This window comes from Mus caroli, unplaced genomic scaffold, assembly GCF_978045245.1.
Source record: "Mus caroli unplaced genomic scaffold, Mus_caroli_1 scaffold_6, whole genome shotgun sequence".
Classification (NCBI taxonomy): domain Eukaryota; kingdom Metazoa; phylum Chordata; class Mammalia; order Rodentia; family Muridae; genus Mus; species Mus caroli.
Genome location: NW_028227261.1, coordinates 92,325,272 through 92,346,576, shown reverse-complemented (window position 1 = coordinate 92,346,576; position 21,305 = coordinate 92,325,272). Strand labels below are relative to the sequence as shown.

General features: G+C 52.1%; 1 protein-coding gene across 1 annotated transcript in view; it reads right to left on the bottom strand.

Moving 5' to 3' along the window:
• The window catches only part of Akna (AT-hook transcription factor), a 36,670-nt gene extending 15,771 nt beyond the window's left edge, over positions 1–20,899 (bottom strand). The window contains exons 1-7 of the mRNA XM_021159892.3: positions 20,468–20,899; positions 15,194–15,558; positions 11,929–12,977; positions 9,461–9,535; positions 4,128–4,287; positions 3,361–3,515; positions 714–773 (exon numbers count right to left, since the gene is read on the bottom strand). Of these exons, the coding sequence (XP_021015551.1) occupies positions 714–773; positions 3,361–3,515; positions 4,128–4,287; positions 9,461–9,535; positions 11,929–12,977; positions 15,194–15,443 (1,749 nt within the window). The 5' untranslated portion in view covers positions 15,444–15,558; positions 20,468–20,899. The remainder of the gene's footprint in view (positions 1–713; positions 774–3,360; positions 3,516–4,127; positions 4,288–9,460; positions 9,536–11,928; positions 12,978–15,193; positions 15,559–20,467) is intronic.
• Between the last annotated feature and the right edge of the window lie 406 nt (positions 20,900–21,305).

The following is a 21,305-nucleotide window of genomic DNA, read 5'->3' as shown; positions in this document are numbered from 1 at the left end:
TAGGAATAGATTGAACCTAGAATGTAGGTTCACACCCATGCCATGCCCAGTCTTTCCCTGCACAAACTCTCAGGTTTGGGGGTCCTGCACGCGCCTTCCTGAGGCTCTCTCTGGCAGCAGGAAAGATTGGACATATCTGGCTATAACTACCTAAAACCTGAACCCAAGGGACACAACTATCTCCGGTGTAACGGTTTCATGGGGAAAAGGACCCTGTCTCCTTTTTGCCCCCGGTTCCAAGCTTTGGAAAATAATAGGGAAGTAGGTTAGACAGCAAAGGTCCTTTCCTAGAGCCTTGGGGTACAGCGGCAGGGGTCATGACTGAGAAGGCAGCAGGCCCAGCTCAGGGCTCTGCCGCCCACGGCTGTGTGGTTTCGGTGTCCTTTCTCTCTGGGCCTCTGCTTCATCATAGTTAAGCAGGGACGATGATCACAGCTCCCTGGTGGGCGTTTATGATGACGTTTATGATGAAGATATAAAACAGTGATAACACATCCAGACTGCCTGGCAAGCCACCGTGGCTCAGCGCAGGCTTGCTGCGTGACACAGGTAGCAGCTGTCTGGGGCACTAAGTAGGAGCTTGTCTCAACTTCTGAGGAAGACTGGGCTGGGACACAGCCACCTGCCTTTAGCAAAAGGGGCCTCAGAGACTCTACTCTGGGGACGGGTTATCTGGTCACTGCCAGTGCAGTGTCCACACTGGGTAGCGGTACCTTGATTTGGTCCTGAGGTGGGAGGTGTCCGGCCAGTACCAGTTCCTCGAAGGACTGCACCTGAACAAGAGGAGGGAAAGAAGCAAGCTTGATGAATCCAGACCCCGTGGTAACTCTCACACACTCAGCCACACTGCTCTCTGGGGACAAGGGCTGGGTCTGCCTTCAGAATGCAAGGTGTCTTCCCAGCAGGGAGGTGGGTCCTGGAAGTGCATTCCACCTCTGGCCTTGGCCAGGACAGCCTTGGGAAAAATCTAGAAGGTGCACTCATGTGTAGGAAGACCTGTGAGGGACATTTCCTGCAGTCTGACTGGCGGGAGGAACAGCACACGTGCTGTCTGAGGAACAGTATGAAGCCACCAAGGAGAAGGACTCACGGGATATTCCTATACACAAAAGCTCCAAGGCCTTATTTCCAGGGCCAGTCAAGATCAATGTGCTGCCTGGGGTACGGTAAAGGGAGTAACCACCAAAACACAGGGATGTTGAATCTCTCATATAAAACTGTGTTGTGTTTTCCCAGAACCTGCTCAATCCTCTGTGGGTAGAGAAAGACTTCAACTCTGGGTGTGTCTATAGTGTCAGTCTAGGGATGAGGGTGTGGCTCAGTGGTGAAGTGTGTACTTAGAAACCACAAGGATCTGAGTTCTAGCCTTGACACTGCAGACAATAATAATAATAAAGGACAAAATTTTAAAATAAAAATCAAAGCCAAGCATCGTGGTGCCTGCCTTTAATCCCGGCACTCAGGAGTCAGAGGCAGGAGGATCTCCATGCGTTCCAAGCCAGCTTGGTCTACAAAGTGAGTTCCAGGTCAGCCAGGGCTACATAATGAGACCCTGTCTGGAAAACAACAACAAAAATATCACAACGCATATTTATTGAGGGCGACTATGGTAAACTGAAATAGGAATGTAACTACATTATAGCATGTCACTTACATAGTATATGAAGTAGAAATGTGATATGAGCTACATATCTTATACAATTAAACATGTTAAACATGTTGTGGAAATTAAAATGTAAAAATAGGGAAGTCAATTTTAATAATATATATTTTTATTTTAAATTGCATTTTGTGTGTGTGTGTGTGTGTGCGTGCATGTGTATGTGTGTGTGCGTGTGTGTGTGTGTGTGTGTGTGTGTGTGTGTGTGTGTGTGCGTGTGCAGGTACATGCACAGAGTGTGGACGGATGCACTTGTGTGCATTACACACCGTGTTGTGCATATGGAGGTCCGAGGACAACTATTAGGAGTCAGGGCTCTCCTCCTACAGTGTGTGTCCTGGAGGTGAGACTCGGGTCACCAGGCTTGGTAGAAAGCCCTCTTTTCTGCTCAGCCATCTTGTGGGCCCTTCATAAAATTTTTTACTTGATCACAATTATCATTTCATATGTAATCAGTTAACAAAAATTACCAGTGAGTCCAGTGAGAGATTTTGGTTTTGTTTTGTTTTAAAGCATGTTCTCATTCAGAACTCCAAGCTGGCCTTGCATTCAGTGATCGGCGTTACAAATGCTGGCGTTACAGTCATGAGTCACCAGTCTGTGAGATCATTGCGAGTCTCATTTTGACATGTCCTAAGCTCCTGTGTGCTCTGAACTCCCAGCTCATCCTGCCTCAAACCTACCCAATGTCAAGAAGTGAACAGCCCAACAAGGGCCAGGGGCTCCCCGGTGGGACAGCCTCAGACATGCCCTGCATCTTCTCAGTATGCTTTGCCTGCCAAAGAGAAAATGCTATCCCAGGTACAGGACCAAGAATGGTGGCAGTGGAATGTCATACTGCTGGACCACAGAGGAGCCAGAAAACACCAGGGAAACTCCAAAAAAAAAAAAAAAAAATCAGAGGGGAAGGAGGAGCATGGCTGATTCTACTTATTTGACACATCCTGCAAACTGAAAAGACAAAGGTGGGTGAGTGGCTGCTGGGCCCAAAGGGTGGGATGGTCAAGCAAGGTAATGTAACAACCGAGTTTATGTGTTTATAATGGACAGCCAGAAGCTCAAAGCCCAAGGTGCAATTCTGGTTGAGAGCTCGGGGCCCAACAGAACATCTTGTTTACTGGCTTTGAGCTAGCTGAATTTACTTTTCTCTGTGTGGACTTCCCCTCTGCCTCGGCTCCCCCACTTCCGTTTTCAGAATGTGGTTAGGGCGTTGTGTCTTCTTAAGTCTCTTTAGACACCTTTGGAACAGAGCCAAGTGTGAAGGTAGACAAAGACCTGCAGCCGACTCTGAGCTGGAGTGCTGTCTACAAAACCTCAAGAGGTGACAGTTTTGACGTCGGTAACGAACAAACGAAGAAGGGGCAGTTTGTCATAAAGAGGAAAATGTCAGGTGGAGGGCAGAGAGAGTGAGGGTCTCACAGTGGACAACCACAGAACACCTCCAAGCCTTATTGGGGAAGCTGTGATGACAGACAGGTTGCCGTTCAATTCAGAAGGTTCGACCTTCTCCTGGGTGACAAGAAGGCCGGGTCCCGTGGTGTCTGAGGGCAAGGGGATGGACAGTTAACTTCCTGAAAGGCTGTCAGCCCACATGGAGGTAGAGCAGAGACATCTGGGGCTGGTATAAGCATCTCACATACACAGAGGCCCCGTGCTTTTGGGATGAGGTGTCTTGTGGGACAAAGCTGGGGTTCACTCACCTTGGCCAGGAGCCGGCTAGCCTGAGAGGTCAGTGCCTGGGTCTGTCCTGTGGAGGGCTGGTCTGTGGCAATGCCCTGGCTCTGAGGAAGCCGCCCTGGAGTGGCCATGCCGGGGGACGAGGAGGGACTCAGGTCTGTTCGTGGGAACGGCCACCCTGAAATACACAGCCGCTGAACCCTGGGGCTGAGGACAGTCCCCCAGTCTGCTGAGGTTGAAGCCCTGAGGCACCTCAGACCACCATATCAACCATAGCTTGGCCCCTCCTGCCTAACCTTCACAGTAGTAGGGAGAGGGCTGGCCACTATGCTGCTGTTCCCTTACCAGAGTAAATGAAGTATGGGTCTAGCCTAGATCAAAGCTGTAAGGGGATGGTGTCAGACCTTGGGGAGTGATGGACTCAGTTGTAAGTACAGACTCGAATTCGTGGAAAAGCAGGTTCAAATCCTCGCCCTTTCCTTTCCAAGCTATGTGACCCCAGTATACCTTTGCCTCTCTGAGCCCCAAGTCTTCCAACTATCCCGGGACTATAAAAGCTGGTGTTATAAATCTTGTGTTCCTCACCAGCTCCGTGTGAGGACTAACTGGGGCCATATGTGTCCATTTCAGGGTCTACAATGGGCTCAAGGAGAACACTGTTCACACCACAGAACCAACAGGCCAGGTGGCTGAGCCAAGGCTCTCCCTGGATGGTCCCCAGGGTGGACCTAAGGTTCTCCCTCCATGAGCAGGGGGATGCTTAAAAGCCCTGGCTCCTTCCCCAACTCACCCGTGGCCTCAGAGGCCTGTGGATCCTGGGCAGCAGGGTCAGGCCACCACTCTGCTACTCTGGGTTTCGGGATAGAGAAGGATAAGACCTTGCTTCCTTGTGGCATTGACCCTGAGCAGAAGCTCTGACTGGGCTGTGGTGGGTCTGAATACAGGTGCACCTGAGGAAGAGGGAGGCAGGGAGGGAAGGAGTCAGACAGGGTGAGCTCACTGCAAAGAGGCCACAATGCATCTGTTATCCAGGCTTCATCCTTCCTCCTTCCACCACACAGGAGCCCCATCCTTAGCCTGGGAATCATGAGCACCACTTTTCAGTGGGTCCTACACTGGGCGGAGGACTTAAAAGCCACCTCCTATTGTCTTTCCAGAGGTCCTGAAAACGAGGCAGGTAGGGATGACTTTCCCTGTTTTTCTTTTTGTAAATTAGTCTCTCATACGATCCATCCTGACAGCAGCCTTCCCTCCCTCACTCCTCCCAGTTCCTCCCCCTAGTTCCTCCCCCCAGTTCCCCTCCTGCACAGATCCACTGCTCCTTCGTGTCCCTTCAGAAAAGAGCAGGCCTCACAGAGATATCAATGGAACACAGCTTAACCAGTTACAATAATACAAGGAACAAACCCTCATATCAAGGCTGGCGAGGCAACCCAGTAAGAGAAAAGGGGTCCCAAGAGCAGGCAAAACAGTAAGAGACACCCCCCCACTCCCACTGTTAGGGGCCCCACAAAAAACCCAAGCTAAATAACCATAACATATATGCAGAGGACCTAGCAGAGACCCATGCGGGCTCCGAGATTGCCGCTTCAGTCTCTGTGAGCCCCTACGAGCCCTAGACTCCCAGAAGTTAAGTGCCACAAGAGATCACCAGCTAGATTTTACTCTGGTAACAATAATGGTTACTAGTGATGCTTATTATATGTGTGTAACACATATATAATAATCATTAACGTTTTAATGAAATATTTCCAATAATAACTACATTGATAATGATAAATAGTAAATGGCTGTTTGAATGAAGGAAGGAGATGTTATGTGCACAGACAGAGCCTTCTAGGAGTTGTGCTCTGACATTGAAGATGGTGTGGGAAGTGTGTAGGGAGGGGGGCAGCTGATGGGGGGGGGAAGTACACTGGAGCTCAGCAGGAGGGAATCCTGGTTCCAAGCAGGGGTGTGAACACAGTTGGGGAGCCAGGGTCTGCTTTTGTATCCAGGGGCTCCCTAGCTGCAGGCACATCTGCCATCATGTGCCACCAATGGCAGCTTTCACATTAATAGCAGCCAAGCTGGGGCAGCCCTGACAGAGGTTGTGGAAGCCACAGCTGAAAATACTCAGTCTGGCTAGCTTGGCTTAATGTGTGCTCCAAAGTCAGAGGCCAGGCGCCAACTCAGGCTCCGTCATGATACACCTCAGTTCCGGAGTGGATGGCACAGTTGACCTCACCATGCATGAAGTTAGTGTAAGTAAATGGTAGCTCTCACCTGGCACCGTGAACTGTGATCGTCTGCAAGAGACTGTCCCCAATAGCCTTGGGATTTGAATACTTGGTCCCAGCTGGTGGCATTTTGGTGGTGGGGGGTAGGACTAGGAGATGTGGCCTCGCTGAAGGAAGTGTGTCACTGGGGTGAGCGAGTGCTGAGGCTTCGAGTGCCACACACAAGTCTCAGTTTGCTCCCTCTGCTTTCTGCTTGTAGTTTATGCTGTGAGTGCTCAGCTTGCTGTTCAGATGCCATGACTGTCCACTGTGCTTCTCAACCATGATGGGGATGGACCCTTGAGCCATAAACCCATGTAACTCCCTCCTTCTGTACGTTGGCTGGCCATGGTATCTTTTTTTTTTTTTTTTTTTTTTTTTTTTTTTTTGTTAAAGATTTTATTTATTATATGTAAGTACACTGTAGCTGTCTTCAGACACTCCAGAAGAGGGCGCCAGATCTCGTTGCGGATGGTTGTGAGCCACCATGTGGTTGCTGGGATTTGAACTCTGGACCTTCGGAAGAGCAGTCGGGTGCTCTTACCCACTGAGCCATCTCACCAGCCCTGGCCATGGTATCTTATCATAGCAATAGGCGAGTAACTAATACAGTCACCAGCATCTCCACCATCACCATCCTCCCTGTCGTCAGCGCAACACCAATAGTACCATCACCACCATCACTCCCATCAGCACCATCACAGTCTTCACCATTACCTTAACCTTAACCATCATCCCTGTATCTTCAACATCCTCCCTATCCTTATGTGAATATGGCCACCGTGAAAGTGGACCAGTAAAAAAGATACACTCCTATGATGCCTTGCTACCCATTTAAGAGCTCAGGTGGGCTATCCTGACTGCTCTCTGCCACCCCATGACTGGGACTAAGCAGCTGGAGATAGGCCTGACTTAGGAGTTCCACAGCCTTCAGACAGGAAGCCCCTTTGCATAAGCTGTTCTTTGAAGCCTGGCTGTCTCAAGTGTAATTTGGTGACACTGCCTCCCCCTGCCTGAGCCTCCCTAGTTGAGAACAAAGCTGGATTTTCATAATCCTCTGGGCCATCTGCTCGGCTTCGCCTGTGGGGGCCTGCCCATCAACACCCTTTTCTTCCTGAGGTGACCCAAATCCCAGGGGTGGCCCCGCCCTCTTGTGTTCCCCGCCCACTGTGCCAAGGCCCCACCTGAGGAGCAGCAGGAACCTGGCAGCTTCCAGATTCAGAGGATGGAAACGAGGGAGACAGAGCCCCAGGACTGTGAGGCCCTGGCCATCCAGAGGAAGTAGGGAATAGGGAGGGCACTTAGCAACTGCTAAGCCGTAGGGCCTGTGACTGCCATGACTTGCCATTCTGGACAGAGTAGACCATGCAGTCAGTGACACTCAGAAGCCCTAGGGACTCTGTGCAGGGTGGACCAGCGAGTTTGGGAAACACGGGGTTAAACCCATGAGTATTCTGGGCACAGATGGGGTCTCAAGCCTTTAAAATGGTAATGAGCTCTATGAATGGGGCAAAGGGGGTGGGAAGGGAGCACAGCCGCCCCCCCCCCACACACACACACACACTGAACCCCATCAGGAGCTTCTGCTCCAGAGTGGCAGCAGAACACACTTCACAAAAGGTGGTGACATCATCCCCCAATTCCTTTAAGGGTGGCTTCTGTCTCGTCAATGGTTTCACATCCCCCTAAAGGGACAGGAGCTGGGAGGAAGTTGCAACAGGACAGCCAGTGGTGACATCACCACAGATTCTAGAGTCAGCACACAGAATAAAGCCCACCCATGACACCTAATTAGTCCTGGTCCCCTAGCCCCTGCTCCCCAGGCCCTGGTTCCTAGACGCTCCTAGAGCTAAGCTCAGCCTTCCCTGGGCAGGTTTTCTGGTTGCAGATTCGGTGAGCGTTGCTGGCTTGGCTTTGTCAGAGTAAGTGAGCCATGGGCCCTGCAGCCAGTGTTCAGGGTCAAACCCTAGCACTGGCACCTTTACCTTGTGTGACCCTGCTTAACCATCTCTGTGCCCAGTTGTAAATGACTTAGGATAGCAGTTAACAGAATCACCAGCAGCTATTCCTATCACCATGGCCTGCCTGTCTGTAGGCTTGTCCCACACACCATGCTGGACCAGATCTAGGGATCCCAGACCTGAGGAAACTATACCATCTGGGAAGAACAGACAGATCCACGGGGACGTGCCACCTTTGTGTCTCACACTTGCTCTAGGACACTCACGGCTTAGCTTTGGGTCAGCAAGTGGAGAGGGCACCCTTAGTCTGGGACTGGACTCTGGTTCAGCCGATGTTGGACTCAGTTCCATCGGACTGTGGTTCCCGGTTCCCTACCACAGAGGGTGTATTCCAAGCCCCCCCACCCCGCCCTGCATTGTCCTGGGCTCTGGACAGAGCTTCAGCAGGTCCTAGAGAAGTCATGTTCAAAGATCCCTGTGAGAGACAGGAAGCTCATGGGATCCAGAACCTCTCATTCAGGTTTCTCCTAATTCAGGCCCATTCAGGTGGACTTTGTGGAGAATATCTTCTGGTAGAGAACATGGAACTCGGAAATTGAAGCATCTGTGGGCCCTGACCCCCTGTTCTCCCCTGCAAGTTGGGACCCTGAGCTGTGCCTGCTCCCAAAGTGGCAATGAGGCTGGGGCGGAGAGAATTATGGGCCATTCTCAGTGCAATCACTCAAACAGAACTCACTCTTTTCTTGGGCCAAATAGTTATCATTCCAGAGAGCAGTAGAGGGTGGCTGAACCATTCAGCATCTCCTACAGTTTATCCTGGGAGCCCTCTCTGCAGCTCTCCCCAGGCCTGTCCTCAGACTCCCTCTCAATGCTCGGAACTCTGGGACACCTAAAGACATCATTGGGGGTTACTGTCTTCCAAAAGGTCTGCTCACAGCCCCACAGATGTAACCCAATAGATGTGTCCAGAAGACCACGTGGGAAGCGTCCTGCCTGCACCTGGCAGGGCCACAGGTATGGAAACAGGCAGGCCCTTTTCAGCTTCTTGCTATGGTTGACTACACCCGTGTTCCCCAAAAGTGGCTGAAGGCATGAGGTCAGCACATGACGGGGGGGGGGACCTCGGAGTGGGAAGCACTCTGCAGAAAGGTGGGGTGTCCTCTTTCTAGGGGGACAACCAGAGCGGGGGGGGGGGGAAATGCATCTCTGTCCAGCAGCTGTCCTGTCTCCTCTCTGCAGCCTGTTTGAGCAAACAAGGGTCTGAGGAAAGCAGGAAGTCCCAGGGGCTGATTGGCTCACTTCCTGCCTCGCCCCATTCAGAGTTCTCAGCCTCCTCTAGAGACAGGTGGTGGAGGGCTATGCTACCCAGTTCTGAGTGGATGAGCTGATCCCTTCAGCGCAACACAGGGCTGTCCCACATGGGGTGATCAGTTCCAGTTGGATAAGAGGAGGAGGTTTTGAGGGAGTCACGGGAGAAAGGTGAAAGTATGACACTGGAAAAACGGGACACCAAAGAAAGATTGAGCAGAAAGTCTGTGCTACAGCCTGAAAGTCACCCAGCTGGCTAGAATGAGATCAGGAGTCAACCTAGGTAGTCATACCCCCCAACCCCCAGTCACAGAGAACGAGACAACTTCTGGTGACATCCTTGAGTACCCCAGGCTCCATCACTCAAAGACATCAAACAGTGAGAGAGAGAGATAGCCCAATGTCAGAGAGAGGCCTGGTGGTGATTCACGGACTACGATTCCTCAGTACACAGCCTCAGGATACAAGAGCCAGTGATCTTTCTCTAAGACTCTAGGGTCGGCCATCTCTCTAAGAATCACTGCCCCCTCCCTCCAGCCCCCTCTCCAGCTCTTGGCTCCACCCACACAGCTCAGCCTGCTCCAGGCAATCATTACCTTGGCTCCAAGGCGAAGTTGGTCGATAGTGTTCTCAGCCTCCGCATACTTGGTGAGGAGCTTGTGATAGTCCTCCTGTAGAGAAAAGATGCAGTCACTCCCGGCCACACATGCGTGAGGATCTGTGTTCGATTCCCGAAACCCAGGTGAAATTGCCAGGTGTGGTGGCACACATTTGGGGGAGGCAGAGCCAGGTGAATCTCTGGAATTCTGGGCAGCCAGCCTAGCAGAACTGGTGCCAGGTCAGAGGAAAACCTTGTCTCCAAAAACACAAGTTAGGTGGAGAACTTAGGCAGACACTCAAAGCTGACTGCTGGGCTTCATGGGTAAGCATCCACACATACATGAACACATGTATTCACATATGCATAAACACAGAGAAAGGACAGAAAACTAATTAAAAGTTACAGCTCTTCTATACTCTGGATCACTGGCCTTACACAAAACCCAGAGTTTTGTTAAATCAACTCACAGTAGGGAAAAAAACAAAACAGATGCCATAGATTGCCTACAATGCAAGGAAATGACACCTGAAAATGAGCCGCTATTGTAAAAGGGGGGGTGGTGGGCCCGGGGGGTAAAGTGCCCACTGTGCAAGCGTGAGCAACTGAGTTTGGATCTCCAGTACCTGTACTAAAAAGTCAAGCACGAGGCTAGGCATGATGGTGCATGCCTGTAATCCCAGCAGTTGGGAGGCAGGGGTGTGAGGATCTCTGTGGGTTCCAGGAGAGCCTGGCCTATATAGTGAGTTCCAGGAGAGGCAGAGCTATGCAAAAATACCAGATCTTGTCATCCCCCCCCCCCAAAAAAAAACCAAAAACAGATAAAGCCAGGCATGGCGATGCATGCCTGTAACCCTAGGAGAGTGCACTGGCTCCATGGTCAGACAACCTGAGTGAGGAGTTCCACCCTCAGTCACCCTGGCACAACAGAGTAGAGTGGAGAGGGATATAAGACCGCCCCTGGTGTCATAGGAGGGGCGGGGCTGGAGAGATGGCTCAGTGGTTAAGCACACTTGCTGTTCTTGCAGAGGGGTCCAGGTTAGGTTCCCAACACTCATAAATTGTTCAGGGCCATCTGTGGCCCCAGTGTCATGGGATCTGATGACTGCTTCTGACCGTCTCAGGTACCATGCACGCACCCAGTGCATATACATACATGCAGGCAAAACATTCATACACATAGAATAAAATAAACCTAAAAAGAAAGAATAGAAGGAAGGAAGGGAGGGAGGGAGGGAGGGAATCATATGAACTGTTTCATTTTTCCCATATTGACAAGATCTTGGTAACCTCATGGTTGATGAGGGAAGGTGTTATTTCTTTAGGAGATTTGTAGCAATGCATATAAAAGGAGGCAATGTCACATTGATATGATTTCACTTCAAGGGAAGGCCTCAGGGCAAGGCAAGGACTGCAGGGGACTTCACAGGTCAGGAGAGGCTGCAAGTGGCCACACCTGAAGGAAGCTCACAGCACCCTTCCCAGCAGCTGATGGTCTAGTGGGGAGAAGTGCACATAGGATCTTACAACCCCAAGCCCCAAACTCTGATCGTACTGAAGGTCAGGGAGGACATTCAAGGTCCCCTGAGACAAGGCCTATGTCTCGGCAGGGTGCGAAATGTGGGTGACTACCGGGAAGACCTGACTCCACAGTGATCATCTACCAAAAAGAGAGCAGAGGAGAAAAGGCAGACAGAAGATATTTGGAAAGAAGAAATGCAAGAAGGGCTGCAGAGACTTGAAGGGCACCGGGCCAAGTGCCACCCACAAGTTTCATCTGACTGCAGGGGACGGAAAGAACAAGCCACTGCTGAGTGCGTGGGGGACCTGTTTCTGCCTCCGCATGCGACCCTGTGGGCAGAGTTCTTAGAGTTAAACAATAAACTACAAAATAACTGCATACCTGGAAGTTTGCTTAACTCAGTGGGGGCTGTGGGAGTGGGGGAAGAGGCTGGCCCTAGATAGAAAAAGGATCCAGGGAGCTGCTCCGTGTGGATGTGAGGAGGAGGGTGCCCACTAGACTGTTCTCCTTACGTTAGATATGTTAGCTGTGCTTGAAAATAAACAGGCCATCTGTGAGACATGGACAAGCTCACTGCTCTGCTGATCTGAGACAGGGTCTCTAGTCCAAGCTAGCCCAGAACTTGCTATTGTTATGTAGCTGAGGGTGGCCTCAGATATCTGATCCTCGTGCTTCCACTTTGTAGCCTGCTAGGGTTACAGACATGCACCACCATGCCCATTTATGAGGTGCTAAGATTGGATGCTGGGCTTGGTGCATGGGAGGCCAGCACTACACTGACTGCGTCACACTCCCAGTCTCTCACACTGCTCTTCTTTGAGCAATGGGCAGGGTCTAGCATTAGTGCAGAAACAACTCTCCCTTCACCAGCAGGGGCTCTATCCCAAGCCAAAGCTTCTCTAATCAACAAGTGTCTGGGTAACCCGGACAAGAGCCTTGCTTACCTGGAGCTGATGAACTAGCTCAGTGGCTTGTTGGGGTGTCTGGAACTCCTGGGGCACCCTGGTGATGGCGTGAGCAAGGGAAGATTCTTTGGCCAGGGACGCCTCTCCACTACTCAACAGTACATCCCGAACAATCTCAGCTGGCGACTTGAAGATGAGGGGTCTGGTAGAGCCTTGTTGCCTGTTGTGGCCTCTGGACTTCGGGGGTCGGTAGTTCTCATCTTTGGGAAACCTCACCCGGGGCCCCACCTTGGAGAAGTCGGGGAGTGGGTAGTTCAGGCGGCGCCCCCTGCCATACTTGGGAGCATGTGAAGAAGGGTGACCAGCCACGGTGGCTCCCTGCTTGTGCTGAGGCACAGCTTTCTTTATTGCCCCAAGCCGAGTACTCAGGGGGCTGACAGAACCAGTAAACCGGGAGGGCAGTGGCTTAGGTGATGTCTTAGTCCTCTTCCAGGTTTGGTCCTCAGGCCGAGAGCTGGGTAGGCTGGTGGTTTCTTCCCCCCACGTGCCTGCAGAGCACTCAGCATTCTGGGCTGGCGCTGCCAAGGAGTCCCGGAATTCTGCGGGTGTTGCCGGAGCAACGTCACCTCCATTTCTGTCACCTGGGTGTGGAAAGTTGTGGCTCAGATTCTGTGGCACGGCTTTGGGCAAGGTGGGAGGCTGAGGGACATCGGTGTCTCCTTCCCAGGTAGAACCAAGGCTGTCACTAGGTTGACGGAGGCTCACAGTCCCACTGCTCCAAGACTTTGTGCGGCTATGTTCAACAGATGGCTGGGCCTCGAGATGCTCTGAAGGTCTGTAGCTACTGCCTTGTTTGATAAAGGTAACCCAGCCTTTGACTGGCCCCTGTCCTGGAGGCGAAGGGCTGGAATCTCCCTGGTCTTCACACTCAAGCTCCGTACAACTCCCTCCAGCTAAATCTACCTCAGGGCTCCCAGAGGCCTCATCCAGCTCCTCTTCAGACATGTCCAGCTGTTGGTTGCTCCTGGAGAGCCAGGGCAGAGGCACGGTGGAACCCTCTGGGCTGCTCGCATCCTCAGCTTCGGTCTCTGGAAAGACAGGCAGGTTACTCACTGCTGAGTGAGCATGTGCTGGGTCTATAATGCCACCTGAGTCACTTCATGACCTCATGATGCTGAGGAGGATAAGAACCTAGGGCCACCCCCTCATAACCAGGTACTTATGTAACTTCTCCACTAGTCAAAGGTCCTCCAAACTCAAGCCTTAGATTGAGTCTCCCCAAAGTGTATCCCATTTCTACAAATGGCAACACCATCCCACATAGTTGCAGAAGGCAAAGCCCGGGAGGCATCTTGATTGTCACCTTAGCCTCTGATCCAGAATGTCCCCTACCCTGTCCTGTTTACCTCCTACAGAAGAACAAATGCAATCACCATGTGATCTCCTCTTCTTCGTCCTCCACCACCACCTGGAATCTCATCATGACTCCCTGTTGTTCCCAGCATGAAAGCAGAGCCTTTCTTGGGGTCCTTGGGGTCCCTGCTGCTCCAACATCCCCAAACCCAGGGACCCTGAAAAGCACTGTGCTTGCGTTCATCTTCCCATCTCCTTCCTTTATCTTGTGTGCTATTGGTCCTTCAGGCTACACCACAACCATCACCCATCTCTGCATACATAATCCACCCACCATCCATCCTTGCAAATATCCACCTCTCCTTTTAAGGACCTGTTTATCCATCCACCTATCCACCTGTTCATTCTTCTATCCATCCACCCATCCCAGTGTCCATTTATCCATCCATCCACCCAGGTATCCATCAACCCATTCGTCCTTCTAAACATCCATCTGTCATCCATTCGCCCACCCATTCATTCAGGCATTCACCCAGCCATCAGCCATCCATCATCCAAAATGCATCCATCCTGCAGGCAGCCATGTTCACTGAGCACCTAGTCTACTCTGGGATAGATCCAGCTATTCAGGAGACACACTGGTAACGCTGCACAGACTCTGCTCTGGATGGAGGTGCCTTTGTCATATGTCATAACCCCTGTAGGGTTTGCTGCTCCACACAGCTCTTCCCCCTTACTCTTGACACTGCATATCTCTTGGTTATTCACAACTGGCTTCACCCAATCACTCTGTTTCATAGCAGTACATCCAAAGCCAAAGCCCTGTGATGCTAAGTAACTAACAAAGGATCATACTGTGGTTCAGGGCAGTCCTCGACCTGGAACTCGAGCAAGGGTCTACCACCAGGGCATGAAGGGGCTGCACGCCAGGCTCTTCTGATTGCTACCTGGGGACTACAGACAAGTCACTGGTCGCTGGTAGTTCTTACTTATGCTTGGAACTTGTTTCTCTTACCTGCTGAGAGTTGTGTGGAGGGAGGGAAGTGGGTCATAAGACACAGGGATGGCTGCCACATAGTATGAAGTATCTCTTAGTAGGAGGCACCTCTGCCGGTTGCCTTGAACATCTCAGCCTCCATTCCCTCGGAAATTATTCTATCTATCTCAAAAATACACTTTGGTTTTAGAGGCTGGGGATATAGTTCAGCCTTAGAGCACTGAATGGCTTATAGAAGGCTCAAGCTTCAATTTCCAGTAAAACACACACACACACACACACACACACACACACACACACACACATACACCAGCTCCAGCTCCCAGGTATGGCAGCCATAAAATACTTAGGATACTGGCATAACTGGTTTCTCTGTGGTCTAAGGGTTCTCTTGATTTCAGGGAATCTAATATGTGATGTCCTATTCATAATTCAGTAAAGGAGCCAACACACATCAAGACTTTCCTGTTCCCAATGGTGTCATCACACCCATTTCACAGATGGGGAAACCAAGGCTGGGTGAAGAAGGGACTAGCTATAGGTGAAGCTGGGAAGTCCCTTCATTCTGGTCTCCAGGTAGTGAGAGCCCAGCCACTGGTGAGGATGAAGAATGCTAACATCCCCTCTGCTAACTGGGGTTTAGAATCAGCCCAACCCCTAAGCCAAGCAATTCAAGTTACCAAAGACAGGATGGTGGCAAGTATGCAGAGAGGGCTGGATGTATTGCCTCTGTGGTAGTCACCACGGCACAAACCAGAAAGTGTATGCTGCAGGACAGGAGAGACTGGACCAAAGGATTATGGGAGAGCCCCACTGCATGCAGGTCCTGGGAGAGACTTGTGGGGGAATATTGGGAGGATGGGGATTGTAAAGATGCCCCTATTTCCTTGCCTCTGCTGGAAGGTGGGCTCTTGGGGAAACATGACCACTGCAGGCAAGAGGAGGCCACCTCACCTTCTCCAGAAGATTCTACGGAGTCCTGCATGTCTGGGTCCCACTCCAGCGGTGGCAGGTGCTCCTGTGCCCGACGGAAGTCCTCTAGGAGCTCAGGACTGGGGGCTTCAGCAAGAGACTGGTTGTTTCCCCAGCCCTGGTCTCTTCTTCCATCTGTATCTTGTTCCTCCGCCCAAGCCCAGCGCCGCCTTCGGGGCCCTTGCCCCAGGCTTGGCCCAGCCCATTGTGCCTTTGTCCCTGAACTGGCCATGGGACTTGGCCTGGCCTGGCTTCACCTGGGCCACTTCATCTTCAAGAGACTGAGCTGCAGCTGGGGGTCCAAATCACAAGTGTCTCCTCTCAGCACCAACCATCCTGCCTGTGGCCTGTTGGGATAATGGATAATGTCAATCCTCCGAGGCTTCCACCATCCGTCCAGGAACTCACCAGCTGGAGCGCCAGAGGCAGACAGCCCTCTGCTGTGTGACCCTGGGTGACTCACTGTCCTCATTTGTCATCAATGAGATGAGGATTCCTCTCCCTCTAGGATACAGGGTGGAGTGCTAGCAGGCAGCACACCTAGCTCTGTCTACAGGCACCAGGCACCAGGCCCTGTCACAGCACTGACTGCCCAAAGGAAGGGAATGCAAAGAGTAGCCAGCAGCCACCATCCAGGTGAGAAGGGGTGAGGATTCCCTGGTGGCAGTCACTCCAAGACCAGGAAGGCAGGGAAGGCACCACATGGCTTCCTTTGGGCATGGGATACAACTTCAGGTTGAAGACTGGGGATGACAAGCCACTTCCAATGCCAAAACTAATCGAAAGCAGGCGTGCAAGCAACACAGCTCCACACATGTCCCAGCAACCCTGCTCACGACACCCAGGCATCCACGCATCTGCACGGAGAAACCATTTGCGGTCTCTACATACAACAGAGTATTACTCAGCTGCAGAAAGGAATGGGATTACGGCAGAAAAAGGAATGAAGTCCCAACATGTGTGACACTGCGTAAACCACCGAAGTGCTATGCTAATTGTGAAAAGGCAGGCACAAGCATCCTGGGAGTTTGGGCCTGAGGGTTGCAGTGTGCAGAGGGTGAGTCCAGAGAGGAAGGTGGCCAAGTGAGGGCTGTCACAGTGATATGGGGGCGGGGAGAAGGTCCCTGGCTACTCAGCGGGAACTGGATTTTTTTAAGGGGTGAAGGAAATGTTCTGAAAGCAGAAGAGACATGATGTAACCATGTGATTATGCTAAGTGCCGCTGAGTGCTTAGTTTCATGTTATATGAATTTTTGCCTCAAAAAAAAAAATAGATATTACAACACAGTAGGCCAGGAGTCCTGAGAATACAGAAGATGGGTGACTGACAGCAGGGAGTGCTGGAGGGTGGGGAGGCCAAACTCTGCAAGCTTCTCATGACATCCTGAGCAGCTGTCTGTGACTCTCCAGGCAGAGAGCCCAGCCAAGGGGCCATTGGAGCCGGCCCTAGATATTGCTTTCAGACACTGTACCACAGAGCCTGGCGGCAGAGGGACTGTGAGAGGGGCCCTGGTAGCAGGGGAGGTGGCCCAAGGAGGGGCCCCACAAACTTCCTCTTGCCCTTCTTCTCTCTTCTCCCTTCACACCCTGCTTCTGACTTTGCTGGTATTTCCTGTGTTAATCACCACAGTAAACTCAATCAATCCAGCCTCGGGATCAAGACAGGACCTAGGAGCTGCCAGCCACTCGGTGATCAAAGAACTGTGGCTGCCCACATTTAGTGTCTATAAAGGTAGGCCCAGAGAGGAAGGGGCCTTTCCCAGAGTAGAACAAGAATGAAGACCAGACGTGGGTAGAAGCCAGCTTCTTGGTACCAGCGTGAGCTCTTCTGTCAAGGATGGTATAGGACCCCATCCTCTGAGGTTGAGCAGTTGGAGTTCTCCTTGAGCCTCTGGGAGCGGGGGGGGCACTTGGGCGATGCTCTCACAATGTAGTTGGATAAAGTCATCGGGCAGCTATTTCTAGACTCAGTTCCCCAGAGACAGGGACTGCTTGGGAAAGTCTGGCTGCACAAAGACTAGGCAGCGCCATGGGCTAAGTCCTTTATCTGTGACTCTCCCTGCCCCCAGCCAGTCCTTCTGCCCCAGGCCCTGTAGAACTCCTGAATGTCCCATGTATCTCCACACTTCCCCCCACCACCCCCCTGCTCTGCTAGGCCAGCAGGAAGCTTTACAGAGCTGCCTTCCCATCTTAGAAGCAAGACCGAGGCTCAGAGATAACAGTGACTAACTAGGCCAGGATCCACTGGTCAGTAAGTACTACGGCATGACCCAGGGCTCTTGTTTGGTCAGTAACCACACATCCCCAACAGTGATAATCTGTATACCTATACCTCTAATGCATACTTCTAACTGCATATCATCCACATATCCAAATACTACATTATTAGAAAGAGAATTTTAAAACGAAGCAAGAGAGGGCTGGTGAGATGGTTCAGCAGCTAAAGGCCGTTGCCGCCAAGCCTGAGGAACTGAGTTCGACCCCTGGGCCCCACATGATAGGAAAGAACTGACTCTCAGATGGGCCACGACATTTGACATATGTACATACGGTAACACATGCACAAACACACGACAATGATTAAATGTAATTGCTTTTTTAAAGGATGAATGGAAAAGTTCTTAAGTTGGGGCTGGAGGGATGGCTCGGCAGGTAAAATGCCGGCCTCACAACCCTAATGACCTGAGTTCGAGTCTCCAGAACTCACATAAAAGCTGTGTGCAAGCATGTGTAACTCCAGGACGCCCCTACCAGGAGATGGACACCAGACAGGATGTTGTCAGCCAACCTAGCATACGCAAGCCGTGAGGGAGGGAGGGGCTGCCTAAAACAAGTTGGCAACTGAGACTCACACTCCAGGTTGTCTTCTGACCTCTGGTGCGTGCAGTGGCACCCACGTACTGCCCCGATCCCCACAAAATGCTGTAAATCTAAGTTCAATTCCCCTCGTTCCCGTACAGGACCTGCACCTCTACTTCAAATCCATGGTGATGGGGGATCCCGACCTTGTGTGCACTTGGTTGATGTCTGTGGGATCCTGGCTCAGAGGCCTCGGGTCAAGTCCTCAGAATCTTCCTTTAAGCAAGGACCTCAACAGGGCCTCTCCAGCTTCAGCCCAGTGCGGAGGCGAGGGCAGGTAGAGAGGGGTGCAACCACACCTCCTGCCGTCTCTGCTGAGGCAGGGCTGCGGCATGTGGTTTTCTGACTTTTGAAATGTTAATTTTTTTTCTTTCCCCTAGCCCACCGCAGAGCAGCCTGCGCCATCACAGAGGCCCCTACGTGCAGAAAGAGGAACGGCCAGTTTGCTGCAATGACTCAGCCACAAAAATCTCACCGTTCTCCGGAGAGCCCACACATCCCTGGCAGCAACAGTCAGGGGTTACAGTTTTGCACCCATTTCTCAAGTGCCTCGACTTGTGAGCTTTACCTGAGAAAGACCTTACTCTTCTGTGCAAGTCACAGCCCTCAGTGTCAAGGAGCCTGGAACTGGCCAAGTCAGGAAGTCAATCAACAAACACACATCAGTGTCAAATAGGTACCAACCTCAGGCAGAGATGAAGTTGCAATAGAGCAGCAGGCTGAGCACCAGGCAAGCAGATCCCAGCCAACCCTGATGTTCCAGCCACTCGAGGCAAGTGGCTGGCTGACTGCCCCTCTCTGTAAAGGGGAACGGTGGTCACCTAGGCCTGTTCCTGCTACACCCATCCCTCTGTCTGGTGAGCACCCTGACCCTCAGAGGCGCACCAAATGAACTTGGAGGTTCTCAGCCCCTAGGATACAGAAACGCACACGCTTGCCAAGATCCCACCCTCCGTGGAGGACGCAATCCAGAAAAACCGCTGAAGAAGGAAGTTTGGTGACAGCTTTAACAGACCAAGCACATCTAGGGGAGAAAGAGGAAGGAGAATGGGGACAGAGGAATAGCACCAAGGCAGAGAGGTCTGAAAATACAAGCTGAACTTCAAGGATGGCTCAGGGCCTGGCCCCTGAGTGCCACAGGCAGGCAGGGAAGTCTGGATAGCCGTCAGGGTAGCAGTGGAAGCTGGGGATACGAATTATGATGTCCTGACCCAGGAGGGCCAGCCCCTCTATAACTAGGTCCTGCTAATGGTTGGGCCATTGAGCTAAGGGTCCCCACCTGCCCCCAGAGAAACTGCACCCCACCCTCCCCCAAAAAACACCAAACACTGCTTTCTCTATGTCCTTGCTTATCACCTAACACCTGTACAGAACTGATCTCCATGTTGTCACACCCTCCAGGGATTCTATTGAGCAACTAGCTAGGCAATGCCCTGTTCCCCACACACTGCTTCCTTCATACAGCTCTCTCTCTCTCTCTCTCTCTCTCTCTCTCTCTCTCTCTCTCTGTGTGTGTGTGTGTGTGTGTGTGTGTGTCCAGGATGACCCTCCCCCACTGAAGCTTCAACCTTCAGCGGCCCTGGCATTCAAAATCTCCATGCTACCCAGATAGAGAGAGCCAGGACATCCCCACCTTAACCTCATCCCGATGAGGAAACAGAGGCACCCACATAATGAGAACAACCAGGAAGTTTAGAAAAACACTGTGACTATTAAACCAAGGCCAGGAGATGTATAGGAGTCAGGAGGATGGCAGGGGAAAGACCTCCTTACCAAGCTGCTGGACCCTTTTGAAGGGCTGGGCTGTGGGGCTCCAAAGCAAGTTTGGATCCATGGCAGGGCATAGACCTGTTCACAGGAGTGGCCTTTGGCCTGCAGCAAGTGGAGATACCCATGACGGATGTCCCCGGACTGTCCCTTGGCTGACCCAAAGAGCCTGGGAGGAACTAACAAGGGGCCAGGCTATTACTGACTCTCATCTTGTCCTACTGTAGCTCTAAGCTGGCTTCCTGGCCCCTACTTTGTCCCTGCCCTTATTTGGGTAGGAGGGTGTCATCTCTTGGCCTGCTCCTCATTTCCGTACATCTCTTGAGACCCTCAGCAACCTAAGCACTAACTGGCCTTGAGATGAGCCCACCCCGGGCACAGAGAGGGACCAACACGGGTCCAAGTTCACCAAGGGAACCAAATCGGATCTGGAACTGGAAACTAGCATCTTGGGGTCCACTCTGTCCTGGGGGCCGGACTCCCAGAACTGGACAGGAGTGGCAGCAGCTGCGTAGCTGTGATTTCCTGGCTGGGCTGGGCTGCCTGCCAGGGTTGTCCAGAGTCTATGACTGGCCCATCCAGAGGGAAGGCGGCCTTCCCTCTGGCCCTCCTCCTGGCTCAGCTCCTTACCTCACTTGGACTACACCACCATCCTGCCGGCCTGGGCTCAGGGGAGCTGCCCACAAGGTCTTTGTTTCAAACCTGGGGAGCCCCCTGCCTCCACAGCACCCTGGACCGCCTCCAGACTGCTCTGCCAGCCAGAACCGCCTCAGCTCACAGACAAGCATCGCTCCCCACTTCTCCCCGCCCCTGCAGCTGAGGCCTTGCCTTGCCTCCTCCTCCTCCTCCTTGCAGGAAGCGCCCAGCCTGATTTCCTACAAGTGTTTGTGAAAAGGAGGGGAGGGGGGTACTGTGCGGAGCTGGCGCCAAGAGCTTAACCCTTTGCTGGGTAAGTGTGGGGCTGAATTGATGGGAAGAGAACTTCTAAGGACTTGAGTTTGGGACCACCTCAGTCGCAACCGCAACCGTGCTTGTACCAGCAGGAAGTCCAGAGAAGGCTTGGCAAAAGTCACATTGCATGCTGGTCCCAGGAAGAGGAGCCTGCAGTTCCTCCACTCCCCACCCCAAAATTGGTCTCTTCCATCACCGATGACTTTATCAAAGCCTCTCCTCCCACTGTGTAGGTCTCATCGCCCATCCTAACGGGAGGGAAAGGGGAACCCCAGACTTGGTGCTTGCTCCTGTCTGTCCAGCTTTAACTTCGTCTACTAACACAAGTCTCATCATCTCAGGGCAGATTTGCCCTTCCACTTACTGTCCATGCCTAGAGATAAGATGAGCCTGCACTGGAATTGTCTAGGTAAGAAGGAGGAACTAGAGGATCAGGTGAGCATCTCCTCTTGTAGCTTCTCCCTCAGAGGCCCCAGAGATGAAGGAACAGAATTATCTTCATGGCCAACCTGTGGCT